We start from the raw sequence: 12,589 nt of genomic DNA, 5'->3' as shown, positions 1-12,589 counted from the left end.
ATTCACTGAATCTATACGAATAATTTATTTTTCAGAGCATTTTTAACAACTTAAAATTGTTTGTGAATTTATGGTGCAATTCTTAAATATTAAATTTTGGTTTTGGAGGACAGCCTGCCATTGATAAATAACCATGTAATTGTTTATTGTAGAAGACAAATTTCATTTGAAAAAGTGACTCTCACTTCAATTTAAATATATTTACAGTCTCACTCTCTTCTGCTACTTGACTATACAATACAATGACACATCAAGAAATTAGACTTCACTGTTTTCATCTGTCACAATTTTTTATAAAAACTTTTTCTGGTGACATTTTAAAGTTTTCAAATATGTTTTAGCAATTATATATATTCTTATATTGACTTTAATGTCAGTTATTTTATTCATTTGTTGGAAAATGTCTCACCTAAACTCACATAATGAAACTTGCATGGAATAATTGCCCCATTAACATAAAAAAATAATTTTTCAATAAAAAATAGAAATCAACTTTTAGATAAATCAATTTTTAATAAAAATAATTCATTAATAAATTTAAAACTGTAATTAAAATAAAAATAGAACAACGAAAATTATACTAATATTCCAACGAAAAATGTCATTAAAAATTTTTATGTGTGAATGCAAGATGCTATTAATAGGATAAATCTCGTAAATTATTGATGAAAAGGACGTTTATATCTAAATAATTCAGGATATATATATATATATATATATATATATAGTCGTATAAAAAAATACTATTTTTATATAAAAATTAAAATTGTTCTTTTATTTTAAATACAAATATGACTTGATTCATAAATCTATATTTGACATCATGAAATAATATAGAAAGACTTTTACCTGCCACGTGTAACTCATCTGAATGTTTATTGGGCCTAATTTTATTCACTTTCTCATTGACCTCAAATTGACCATAAAGTAAGAACAACCAATATCTTGGACCCCAAGTTACACCTTCTTTTATATTTTCTCTTTGTATTTTGCGTTTGAAAAGTTTAATTTGTCCAATCAACAATGGTTGCGTGTAAACACAAATAACAAATTATTTATTCACATTTACATGAATGGCGTGATAGATTTCGATTCTGTTTATACCAAAATAAATGTTCTACAGGTAGTTTTCAATGACAAAAGAAAAGTGCATTTTTGTGGCCAAAAGATTCTTTAAATATATATAATACAAGTTCTTATTTAACCACAAGTCTTACCATGTTTTAAGGTGATTGTTATAAGAAATAATAAATAAATTTATTATATATGGTAGTTTATAATTTATGAAGTATAAAACTTAGCTCTTTTTTTTAACAATTTTTTGAATTACTTTATAAAAAATAATATTTTTGGGAGTTTTTTTTACAAGTGATCATTGGGTATGTTTAAAGGTTGGTCATTCCACCTAATTATATCTATTTATTCTTATTTTTTAGTTTAGCTTATTAGTTTTTTATGTCAGTTCACTTAATTGTTGATGTATAATGGAGATTTGATCAAAATTTGAAACATCACCAAAAAAAAAAATCCATCTATAAAGATTCTTAAATTTTACGTAATAGTATGTATTTATAGACTTTTGAAGCCATAAACAAATAAATATATTAAACAAATTTTATCACTTGAAAATAACAAATATTATATCTTCAAGAAATTATATAATTAATTATTATATCATAATATATTGAAAATATTAAATAATAAATTATTATTATAATATCTTAAATATATAACAAAATATAATAATAAAATTATTATATCATAAGATATTAATAGTAAATATTTTAGAGATGTTTTATAATATCTGGAGAATATAACATAATCTCATACTACATTATTATACTATAAGATATTAATTATAAATATCTTAGAGATATTTCACAATATATTAGAGATACATACATGTATACTTTGTAGTTAATCCTTAAAGGATTTTTAAAATATAATAAGTAATGAAATTAGGATTAATGAATAAGAATTAATTAATTAATAACAATAGAATTTTTTTTACAAAACTGAATATATATTATTGAATAAAATCGAAAAACTTATACCAAAAAAAATAATTAATTTCAACACCTACAAAACTTTCACCTATAATTAATTATTTGACAATTTAATATTAAAACGTTTAATTAGTATTTTAGTTTATATACTTATAATTTTAATTTGTTCTGGTTTTTATATTATTTTTTTACTTAATTGAGTTTCTATTTAAAAAAAACAATTTAAACTCAAATGAATTCCTGTTTTTTTTAAAAAAATAAAACAGAAAAAAAGACTTAATTTTTTGAAAAAAAAAAGATTTAATGTGTTTTTTTTTTTTTTTTTCTAAATTGTCAATTGGAAGTATACGTGTCAAATTTCGAAATTATGACCTATAAAAAATGAGTTATCTTCTATTTGAAACGGGTCACGTATCAAAATCAAAAAGAAAGATTATCTATATTATGATACATAAATTATGATACATAACAAATTTAAAATTTGACATATGACAGTTTCAAACTGTGTTAATATCAATTTAACTATGTAGGTTATTGTGAATCTTTTTACATAAATAAAAACTCAATTAAATCAAAATCAAATATAAAGACCAAAACAAATAAAAAATATAACTACAAATAACAAATTGTTAATTAAGTCATTGAAAACAATAGCTCATAACCAAAAACATCAATATACGTTGAATGAGTATTTAAATAAAGAGTAGAAAGGGCAAGATGGACACTTTAAAAACTGGGATGTAGAAGGAAGAAATTGTCTTAATAGAATGCCATGAACGATCATCGACCAAAACTTAAAAGTTAGGTCACCATGGAAGTAGGTTTTTTGACACTCCAAAAAAGAAAGCTGGTACAATAATAACCATTTATCAGTAATAACACGCAAATACAAGAGTTAGACTTTAACTTTTACCAATCCTTCTAATTTTACATTCCTAAAAGCTCAATCCGAAATAAATGGAAAGCAGTCCAAGAATTTGACAGGAACACCACAACATTTTAACATTTTGAAGTCGGGTTTAAGGTATGTTTGATTTGTTGTTCGCGTTTAATTCATTTGTCCAAACACACCGTAAAAGATAAAGCTGGTTAACAACATTTTACCAAAATAACATCTTTTTCGTGTCCTCAGGTCTTCCCAGTAATTTTACTATTCATTGCAGATGACAATAATCTCCATGTTTTCTTTATTTTTCATTATAATCTTCATGCTGAAGCAAATTCAGAACTATATTATATTAGAACCAAGCCATTGGTCACCATTTCAGCCCGTGTCACACTACTCAATGAACATTTTAGGAGAAACTATGGATCTGAATTGATTTACATTGTCTCGTGGAGGAAAAAATAATGAAATTCCTCAAATAATAAACATAATGTGGAGACATTTTAGTGTACAACATGTTAAGGGCAAAACTGTGAGACCAATATTTCTGTCCGTCAACCATGATAATTATGAGGCTGCAGCAGATGATCTTCGAGTCCTCAATCCAAACAGATTTTCGAATAACTTTGGAGCAGTAGGAGGAATATTGGCAGGTAGTGGGGCCATAAAATTTACTATCTTTTCATGAACATTATACCTTCACCAAATCATTCAAAAAATTATTCAGTTCATAAACGACTCCAAGATACATATACGACTGTTAGATATTACATCCTACAATACCTTATCTTGCGACTTTTGGATGCACGACGATCGACAATTTTTCTTTTCTTGGGTTGCATTCTCTTCAAAGCATAAAATGCTTTTTCTGCACAAATGTAAAACAAACATAAAAAATGAAGTTACACACAAAGAAAGCACAGTTAAATCCTATTTTAGAGGTAGATAACTGAAACGGTGAGTAAAAGGAACATGTCCAAATTCCAGTCTCTGATATATTCTGGACTCACTGTTCAGAGGATTGTACAAAGGGAAACAACCAGATAATTCTAAGCCCCTTGACTTCAATTCCGATTATTCAAATATCAAAGATGGGCATAATTTTCAGAGGATGGCATAATTTTCAGAAGCGAGCAGCATTGTGAATAATTCACATTTTATTTGTTTGAAGGGAAATGTTATTAGTAGCTAGCTACCCCCTTGGTACTAGTGCAAAATCTGGATCTAACAAAGTTAAAATTCAAAACGGTGTTGGTCAGTCCTGCTAAGGTGAACTAAAATTTAGTCATTTGTGCATCTTAAAGGTGGTGTATGACTTTCAAAAGCCACTATGAAATTAAAACGATTAAAAATAATTCCAAAATGCAATAACATTTTGTGCATCATCTTTACAGTATGATATTAAGCACAACAACAATTAAAAGCTACAAATATCCAATTGCATTTGACATAGAAATGTTGCTATAAAAGATTAATTGGCAATACCAGAAGATGAAGGATCAACTGTCTCAAAAAATTCTTTCAATAATTGCTGGTAAAATTCAGAGTCATCCAGAAGTTCGGGGTCACCATCAGTAGGTGTCTCCTGCAAAGCAAGCAATGAACAGGAAATTAGGATTGTATATCGTACATTGTAAGATCCTACAAAATCCATGCACACAAGCACTGCAGATATATATAACAGATGAGAAGAGGGATAATAGAGAACCAAGCAGCTATCAAATTCTGTTATTCAGTTACCGGTCGTGCATTCATATGATGTATTTGGTGGGTATTCAGAAATGAGAAAAAAACTTATCCAAAGGGATTTTCCTCTTCTCTCTTTTTATTTTAAAACCCTATTCTTTCTCTCATTCTTATGGAGTATGTCCTCAGTCAGAGGCCATCTATACATCTCTACATTTTCCTTGAAGGTTTTATCAATCACACACTGCTATCCCATAATCCTGGCTATCTCACCTGATCTCAACAAATTCCAATTGAGTGAAATGTATAAAGTGAGGAAACTCTATAAAGCAGTTGAAAAACCTAATTCTCAATTCAAAATGTAACCTCAAAAACATGTCTCTACTATTAGTCTAATTTCCAGCAATTTAACATTTTTACCACTGGTCTTATTGATCATAAAACAAAAGAAAAAATTATGAGAAAAAGAGACATTTCAAGACCCACTGCTAAGCAGCAGCATGCTAAACCTCAAAAGGATATTAAATTTTGAACATCCTGCACATAAATCATAAGTTACTATAAAACATAACTTGAAAATTAAATCATAAGTTACTATAAAACATAACTTGAAAATTAGTACTTTACAAGGCTTACCGCATCTTTAGGTTTATCGTCATCCTCTGCAAACTGAAGAAATGTGGCAGAAAAAGACAAAGATAAATAAATCAGCTTTTTAATCTAACAAACCCTTCTGCCTAACCTCATGTGGAAAAACACAATTTAAACCAACTAAAGATTAAGAGAATGACTTACATGTCCAAATACATTCACAGCTGATCTTCTCAGCTGCATCTGCTTGATCATTCTACTGGGATCTCTCATATAAGCAGAGACTTGATTGCTAATATCCTATGATGGAGTAAAATTAGGAGTAAACACACATCCATCACAAAAGAAACCCAAAACCAGTTAAAGAACCTGACCTGATTAAAAGCATGCAATTTTCCCTTGATGGCAGCAGCTCCAGTTGTTACTTGGGTCATTCGCTGCCATTTGTTGATTGACTTGTCTCTGAAACCTGCTATGCTGCAAGATACAAAAATGAATAGCATTAAATGCACAAAGAATCACATCACGACATATAAATGTATATAAAGTGCAAAAAGAATATATATTTGAGAGAAGTTTCATTTTGTGCATAGCTAATGCAGAGAAAAGGCTCACAAAACAAAACTTAGAAGCTCCAATGCTCCAGCAGCTTGACAGAGGAAATGCATGCATAGCAAAATACTGCTGCATTGAGAATGCATTAAAAGTACCTCTTGTGCATCTGTGAAATTTGTGACCATTCCTGATCGACACTGTCATTCAAATGCTTAGAAACATCTAAATCTGTTGATATCTCTTCTGAACCTTCAAGTGGAGGGTGAAAAAGTTTGTTACTTTCAAAAAATATTCAAGGTTCAACCAAACATGCAACAAATATTGAAGTAATATTAGCATATTAACATTAATCAACAACATGAATAGACACTTTTCCAGTAGACCTTGTATAACTTATACAAGAAGTGCAAGAATGAGCCTAAAGATTAACCCAATTTTATTGGATTACATGATAGCATCCTGACAATATTTTTAACTGTTCAACTTAGAAACTATTAAACCAAAAAATGGAAACTGAATGAAACTGGTCTAAAATTGCAATAATAAATTCAACTATTTCTTGAAATGGGAAAAGGGTAAGTGGTGAACTTTAGTTAGATGTTTCTCTATCTGCTTTCAACCATAATAAAACGAAACTTTTAAAAATACAAGAAACGGAATATTTCCCTTCCCATATCTGTAAAGGAGCACACAGATACATAACTCTTCCACCTATATACTTCTCCTTCCCCACAAAAACTAATCAATTTTAGATAATTATCATGTCTCACTTATAACTTTTCCTCATCTCAATTGTTCCAACCATTTTCAGCTTGATGACTATTTTTTTAATTCACAAATATGTTCATTTTCGTTCATAAGGTTGGTTAAAGATAATATGAACCTTGTCACAAACATTTCACAAAAGTCAAAAAATAGATAAGTTCTATATGCTTCAAGTACATACCACGTATTACTAAAATGAAAGTGAAGCATGGTCCATATTATAGGCACATAAAAAAAAGGAGATAACAAAAATCCTTGAACAAAGTCCATTTTCCTAAAAGATGTAATTTACCATTTATTAAAAAGAATGTGTTATAATGGATAAGTCCTACCACTAGATAGCAACTCCAAATATATGTCAACAAGCATCAAAGTAAATAATGTATCAGTCAAGTACAAAAAGATGAGACAGATAAATCATATAAAGAAATAGAAAGGGAAATAAGAACAGAGAAACAAGTTACCAACTGTGGCTTGGGTAATTGATGGGTTCCTAGCAGACAGAGCCTGGAGCAAGAAAAAATATCAGTGAATATGAAATCAGTGGTCATATATAGTATTTTATATATATAAAACTTCATAAAACGAAAACTGATGACATATAGAAAGGAAACATCCATCAGAAACAATCAGAAACAAGTCTTGTCCAATAAATGAAATATGTGAAACAGGCATGAGAAAAAAACCAAATTCTTTTTTATTTAAATTTCCAGCCAAAAATTGCACCTCTTGCAGTTCCAATATAGAATCTAAAGTCTCTTTGGATGAATTCACCAGATCTGAATACGCTACTTTAACTGCCTCATCTGCTTCACAGAAAGAAGACTTGATTGGTTCCTGCACACAATTTAATTCTACCATGTTTAGCCCCGACATTCAGGTAAGATAAAATAGTAAATCATATTTAAAACTGTAAGAAAATACCTGTGGTAACCTATTTGAATTTGAGAATGGCTTCTGAAGTAAGAACCTAAGCTCAAGAACTTTGTACCATAGAGCCTTAAGATGAAACAAATTTTTGGTTATGTTACTACTTATATTATTACAAAAGAAAACACAAAAATGATAATGAAGGAAAGGTGATTGACAAAATCTACAACATCTAAGGACCAATTAAGAACTAAGAAACATCCTTCAACTTAATACAATGCAAAGTCAAAAGGAGAAACAGAATAGTAAATAAATGGAGAAAAAATAACCAAAGACAATAACCTGCACCATACTAAAACAAAACAAAAAAATTAGTCCAGGTACAACTCAAACAATAAAACCATACCTTCTGGTTTTTCACAGCTTGACCCTTGAGAAGATCTTCATCCTTATGATGCTTCAAGTTCTTCAAAGTATCTCTAAAGGTAGAAAGTTAAATTTGATGAAACTTGTCAGTGACATAATTCCAAAATGTTGAAAATAGCAATAAAGATTAAGTACCGTCTATTTTTATAAACTAAATGTATATCAAATGTTAAATGGAATCTCACAACTCCTGATGATGAAGATCTCTATATTCTTTCTCAAGCTGTTCCATCTCATCATTCTTCCATTCACTATGCTCTCTTGTCCCATCATCCTCATCATCTGTTACCTTGTGCCCATCCTCCTCCTCCTCTCCACTGTCATCATCAAAATCCTCCTCCTCACCATCGTCGTCATAATCATGCTCCACCTACATTAGGAAAACAAACCTTAAATCAAAATTTATAAGAAAATCATTAAGGTTATATAACATATTAATAAATTTAAAATTTTGCAGCAATCCATACCTCTTCATACTCCACGTTATTGTAATCATCTGAATCACTCTCACTTTTTCCTCTTTTTCGAGATTTTTTGGCAGCCATTTTCACACCTAAATTTATTTTTACAAAAGTAGCACATTATATATCTACTTAAACAATATTAATTAATTAATTAACTACAATCACACACAGGTGTCAATGAAGAATAAACAGGTAGGTGGTCATGTCAAGCCCTGATCAAGCACCTAAATTAGCACTAAACCAACACTATACAGTCATTACATAGAAAACACAAGAATCAAGACAACTTCAAATATGGTAATCAAAATGCTGTATACTACTTACAAGCTGAAAAGAGATTCAATAGAAATAAAATTAATCAAGAGTGAATGTTCCAGTTTTAGTAAATATTACATTCCCCCATTCCCTGGACCCCACCATGGCTGGAACTTTGTAGCACCAAGTTACCCTTTTTGTTTAGTACCCACACCACATTTGCAGATCCTGGTAAATCTACTGTCAGGTGTATCTCAAATGCATCTGGCCATTGAAACAAAGAGGCACTATTGCGCTTTTCTTTCCTAACAGTGACTATTGTGTAACATCAACTGACAACATAGTCAATTTTATGGGGAATTTACTGCATCATATAACTTTGGCTTTTAATTTGTAGGTAGCTTTCAGTGATATGAGTCTATGCAACAATTTTTTAATAAATAATGGATGGTCTGAGGGAAGATATGAGAGTGAAAATGAATAATTCTTTTTGTGATTTAAGTTGTACTGACTTTTTTAAATGTGTATCTGTTGATATGAAATTGTTACGCTTGTAAATTAAATCCAGGGTTTGTAAACTAAACTATGCTATGTTAGTTTGAACATTCTCCAGCCTTTTTGACACTGGAATTGAGAAATCTCAATTGAACTTGATGAAATGTAAATGAACTAACCTCAACTGTTCATTCAACAAGCAAATTGTCATGACTCAGCCTTGTAGGTTGAAGTTAAGAGACTTACTAAAAAATTAATCCTAAAGAATGATTTGAAGATTTTAAATAACAATAGCTCTAAAACCTGTTTCAACAAGCAAATTGCCATGAATCAGCCTTGTAAGATGAAAGTGACATTTTGAAAGATTTTAGACCTACAAAATCATTCTTGATTTCATATAACAACAGCACTAAAACTTGTATTTTGACTTATATCATGCCTTCTGAAAGATACTAGATGGTTATATAATGTAATTAAAGAATGTTAGGAACTAAGAATCAGAATGAGAAAGAAAGGAAAATATTTTATTGAATAGAAGAGAAACATCTCCAAGAGTTTCCCCTTTGCAGATGGTGCTAAGGTTGAATTTACTATGACGACAAATCTAAATCTCTCATTCTATTCTTCTTCCCCTATTGATACCAAATTAACAAACCCTCTAACTAACTAACATCATTATTCTAACTTTCCTAACTAACTCCCCCTTTCTCATAGTCCTAACATAGAATGATAATAGCTTTGCTTCTTTGGATCCTGCTTGTTGGAAATTTTCTATCAAGCCTTACAGATTTAGTTAATTTGTAGCCTTTTCCTCGAGATCAAAGGAAATTTCTGGAAATTATTCAGTCCTGTAAGAGTATTCCGAATATTGAATTTAAAAGATGGCGAAAGTGAGGAGTGGAGAACAACATGTACTTTATTGACTGTTAGTCACTTGAATTTATTAGAGTGATATGTGAACATACTGATCTGTTGTAAAGTGTGGAAACTGTATGCTTGATTACAGTAAATTGAACTAACAGACATCTTAAAATACTATGATACTGCAAAGAAAAAGTACACAAGGCTACAAAATAATAATTTGCATCAATCTTTTAACCATGTTGTCTGTTTTGGGTCAATATGTGTGTAACAACTTAAATTTTCTTTAGAAAAAAAAATTGAATATAAAGGTGATTAATTTGTAAAGAAAAAGGTGTGCCTGTCGCCGCCCTCGCACTCACAGGGCTCACGGCCTTTGCAGTCGCCCGCCCTCGTGGTCAGCAACCCTTAGCCAATGTTCTTCAACTTTTTGTTTTGCACCCAATCTCTGTTTCTTTTAGGGTCCTTTTACTAATCTACTTGTGCATTGATTGTTCTACTAAGAGTTATGTTTAAATTGAAAAGAGCGTTTAGGGTTTGTTGGGGAATTGAGAGTGAAATTCAGTGAAATCAATTGAGAGTGAGCTTTAAATCCAAAATCAACACACATACATACCTTAAAAAAGCGAGATTGGTTAAGGCAAGCAGAACACGAGGTGAGGGTGAAGGTGAGGTTGCGGCTTCAGTCTTCAGCTGTGGCCTTGAGATGGGGGTGATGAGAGTATAGGGTTTTAGCTCACAGGGATATTTTATATTATGAAATAAAAAATAAAATGAAAGAAAAACTTTATCAAAAACTTAGCCATTTAAAAATATATTAATTTAAATAATAAATAAAATTAAAATAAAAAGCATTCCTTAAATGAAATTTAATTAATTAAACGTAACATATTAAATAACAAAACATTTATAATTAATAATTGAGAATTAAAATATATATATATATATATATATATATTTACCATAATTACCCACAATAAAACACACATGTTTTTACAATTACAATATTTTAAACAGAAATCAAATGTTTATATATTTTTAATACGTAACCATTAAAAAAGTTTAAAATATTATTTGTTTTTTATTTTCGTTCTCGATTCAATAATAAGATTTTGTTCAATAAAATTCAAATTTTGATTGATTTTTTTTTAATATCATCATATAAATAATTAATGACCAATAAACAGTATGATTAGTTAGTGATTTTTTTAATTCTTTTATATTTTATATTTTTTTATTAATTTAATTTCTTTTGTCCGTGGTTCTATTATAAAAATTTAAAAAAAAAAGACATTTAACTTACGCTATTCACTTGGTTAGTTAAATAAATAGAAAAAAAATTAACAACATTAAAATCATATTAAAAATGTATATATTAAAACTGATAAAACCGAAACATTATAAGATTAAATTAGTATTTTAACTTTTAAAAAAACTGGTTTGGTTATAAATAGAACACTAAAATGTTAAAAATATATTATAATATATATGTCACTCTATCAATATTTTTAAAATTAAAATATTAAGGTCACCTTGTGTTGCACTTTATAACATATCATTGAAATATAATAGTTTTAGTAGAGATGAGTATTTATTATTTAATTGAAATGTTTACTTTTTTAGGAAAAACATTTTAAGAAAATAACTAGAGTTAAAAATATGTTTATTCCTCAATATATATATATATATATATGGGTTTGTTAACACACGTACGCCTGTTTTTNAGTTGGTACGTTTTAACAATATGTACCGGATTATAGTAGACAAAAATACTTTCATTTATCATGGATTCTAAGTTTTAAGGTCAAGGATATTTAAATAATTTTCATTCTAAAAACTAAAAAAAAAAAAAAAAACCCAAACCCTTACTCACCTCCCTCATTCCTCTCAACCCTTTATCTTTCATCCCTCTCACTCCAACATTTTATCTGTCATCCCTACTGTTGCCCCAATTGAAAAAAAAAAATCAGAAACCCTTGTCTAACCCTAAATCACCTTCCTCACTTATCCAATTTGTTTCTCTCTCGTCTCCATACTCTCCCTTAGCCACACACAACAACCCGTGACATCGTAATAAATCAATTAATTTTTCATACATTATTTACACATCTACACCACGTTTCATTATATTTTTAAAGAACAAGATATTTCCCTCTATTGTCCTTTTCCTTTTACACAAAGTGTTTCTTTTTCCTTTCTCTATTGGTATGGGATACATGATGTAAGATTACAACCTAGAATTGAAAGAATTGTACTCCTAGGGAGCTCTTCTATACCTATTTCTTTAATTTCCTTATGTCCCTTTTTTTATCACTGAATCAACTTCTAGCTGCGTTTAGAATAAAACAGTAAACTCATTCTTTACCTTTGAGATTTGGAAAAAGTAACATAAAGTGACAAAGTTTATATTCATTTTACACGCATTAATAAATATAAAATGATTATAAAAGAGTAGACTTTTTCAATTTTTAAAAAATATATCTAATTCAAATTATCACCACCATCTTCAATTGGATTGAGATGAGAGAAAAAATGTTGGAGTGATGACAAAGAAAATGTTGAGATGAGAGAGAAAATATCTATGATGACAAAGGGTTTCTGATTTTATTTTTTTCAATTGGAGCAACAGTAGGAATGACAGAGAAAATGTTGGAGTGAGAGAGATGAAAGAGGAAGGGTTGGGAGGAATGAGAGATAGGGATGACAGAGAAAATGTTGGAGTGAGAGAG

The 12,589-nt window shown here is 29.3% G+C and overlaps 1 protein-coding gene across 1 annotated transcript; it reads right to left on the bottom strand.

Annotated features, from left to right (window-relative positions):
- Positions 1-3,218: 3,218 nt before the first annotated feature.
- Positions 3,219-10,602, bottom strand: LOC106758124 (putative uncharacterized protein DDB_G0270496). Its single transcript, XM_014641054.2, has 14 exons — positions 10,477-10,602; positions 8,253-8,338; positions 7,971-8,155; positions 7,766-7,838; positions 7,414-7,488; positions 7,216-7,326; positions 6,954-6,996; positions 5,880-5,973; positions 5,544-5,646; positions 5,374-5,469; positions 5,215-5,247; positions 4,378-4,477; positions 3,676-3,760; positions 3,219-3,589 (listed from the first exon to the last, which is right to left on the bottom strand). The coding sequence occupies exons 2-14, from the start codon at positions 8,328-8,330 to the stop codon at positions 3,460-3,462; spliced, it is 1,206 nt and encodes a 401-aa protein (XP_014496540.1). The 5' UTR covers positions 8,331-8,338; positions 10,477-10,602; the 3' UTR covers positions 3,219-3,459.
- Positions 10,603-12,589: the final 1,987 nt, after the last annotated feature.

Source organism: Vigna radiata, chromosome 4, assembly GCF_000741045.1.
Source record: "Vigna radiata var. radiata cultivar VC1973A chromosome 4, Vradiata_ver6, whole genome shotgun sequence".
NCBI classification, from domain to species: domain Eukaryota; kingdom Viridiplantae; phylum Streptophyta; class Magnoliopsida; order Fabales; family Fabaceae; genus Vigna; species Vigna radiata.
This window is presented reverse-complemented; position numbering and strand designations above follow the sequence as displayed.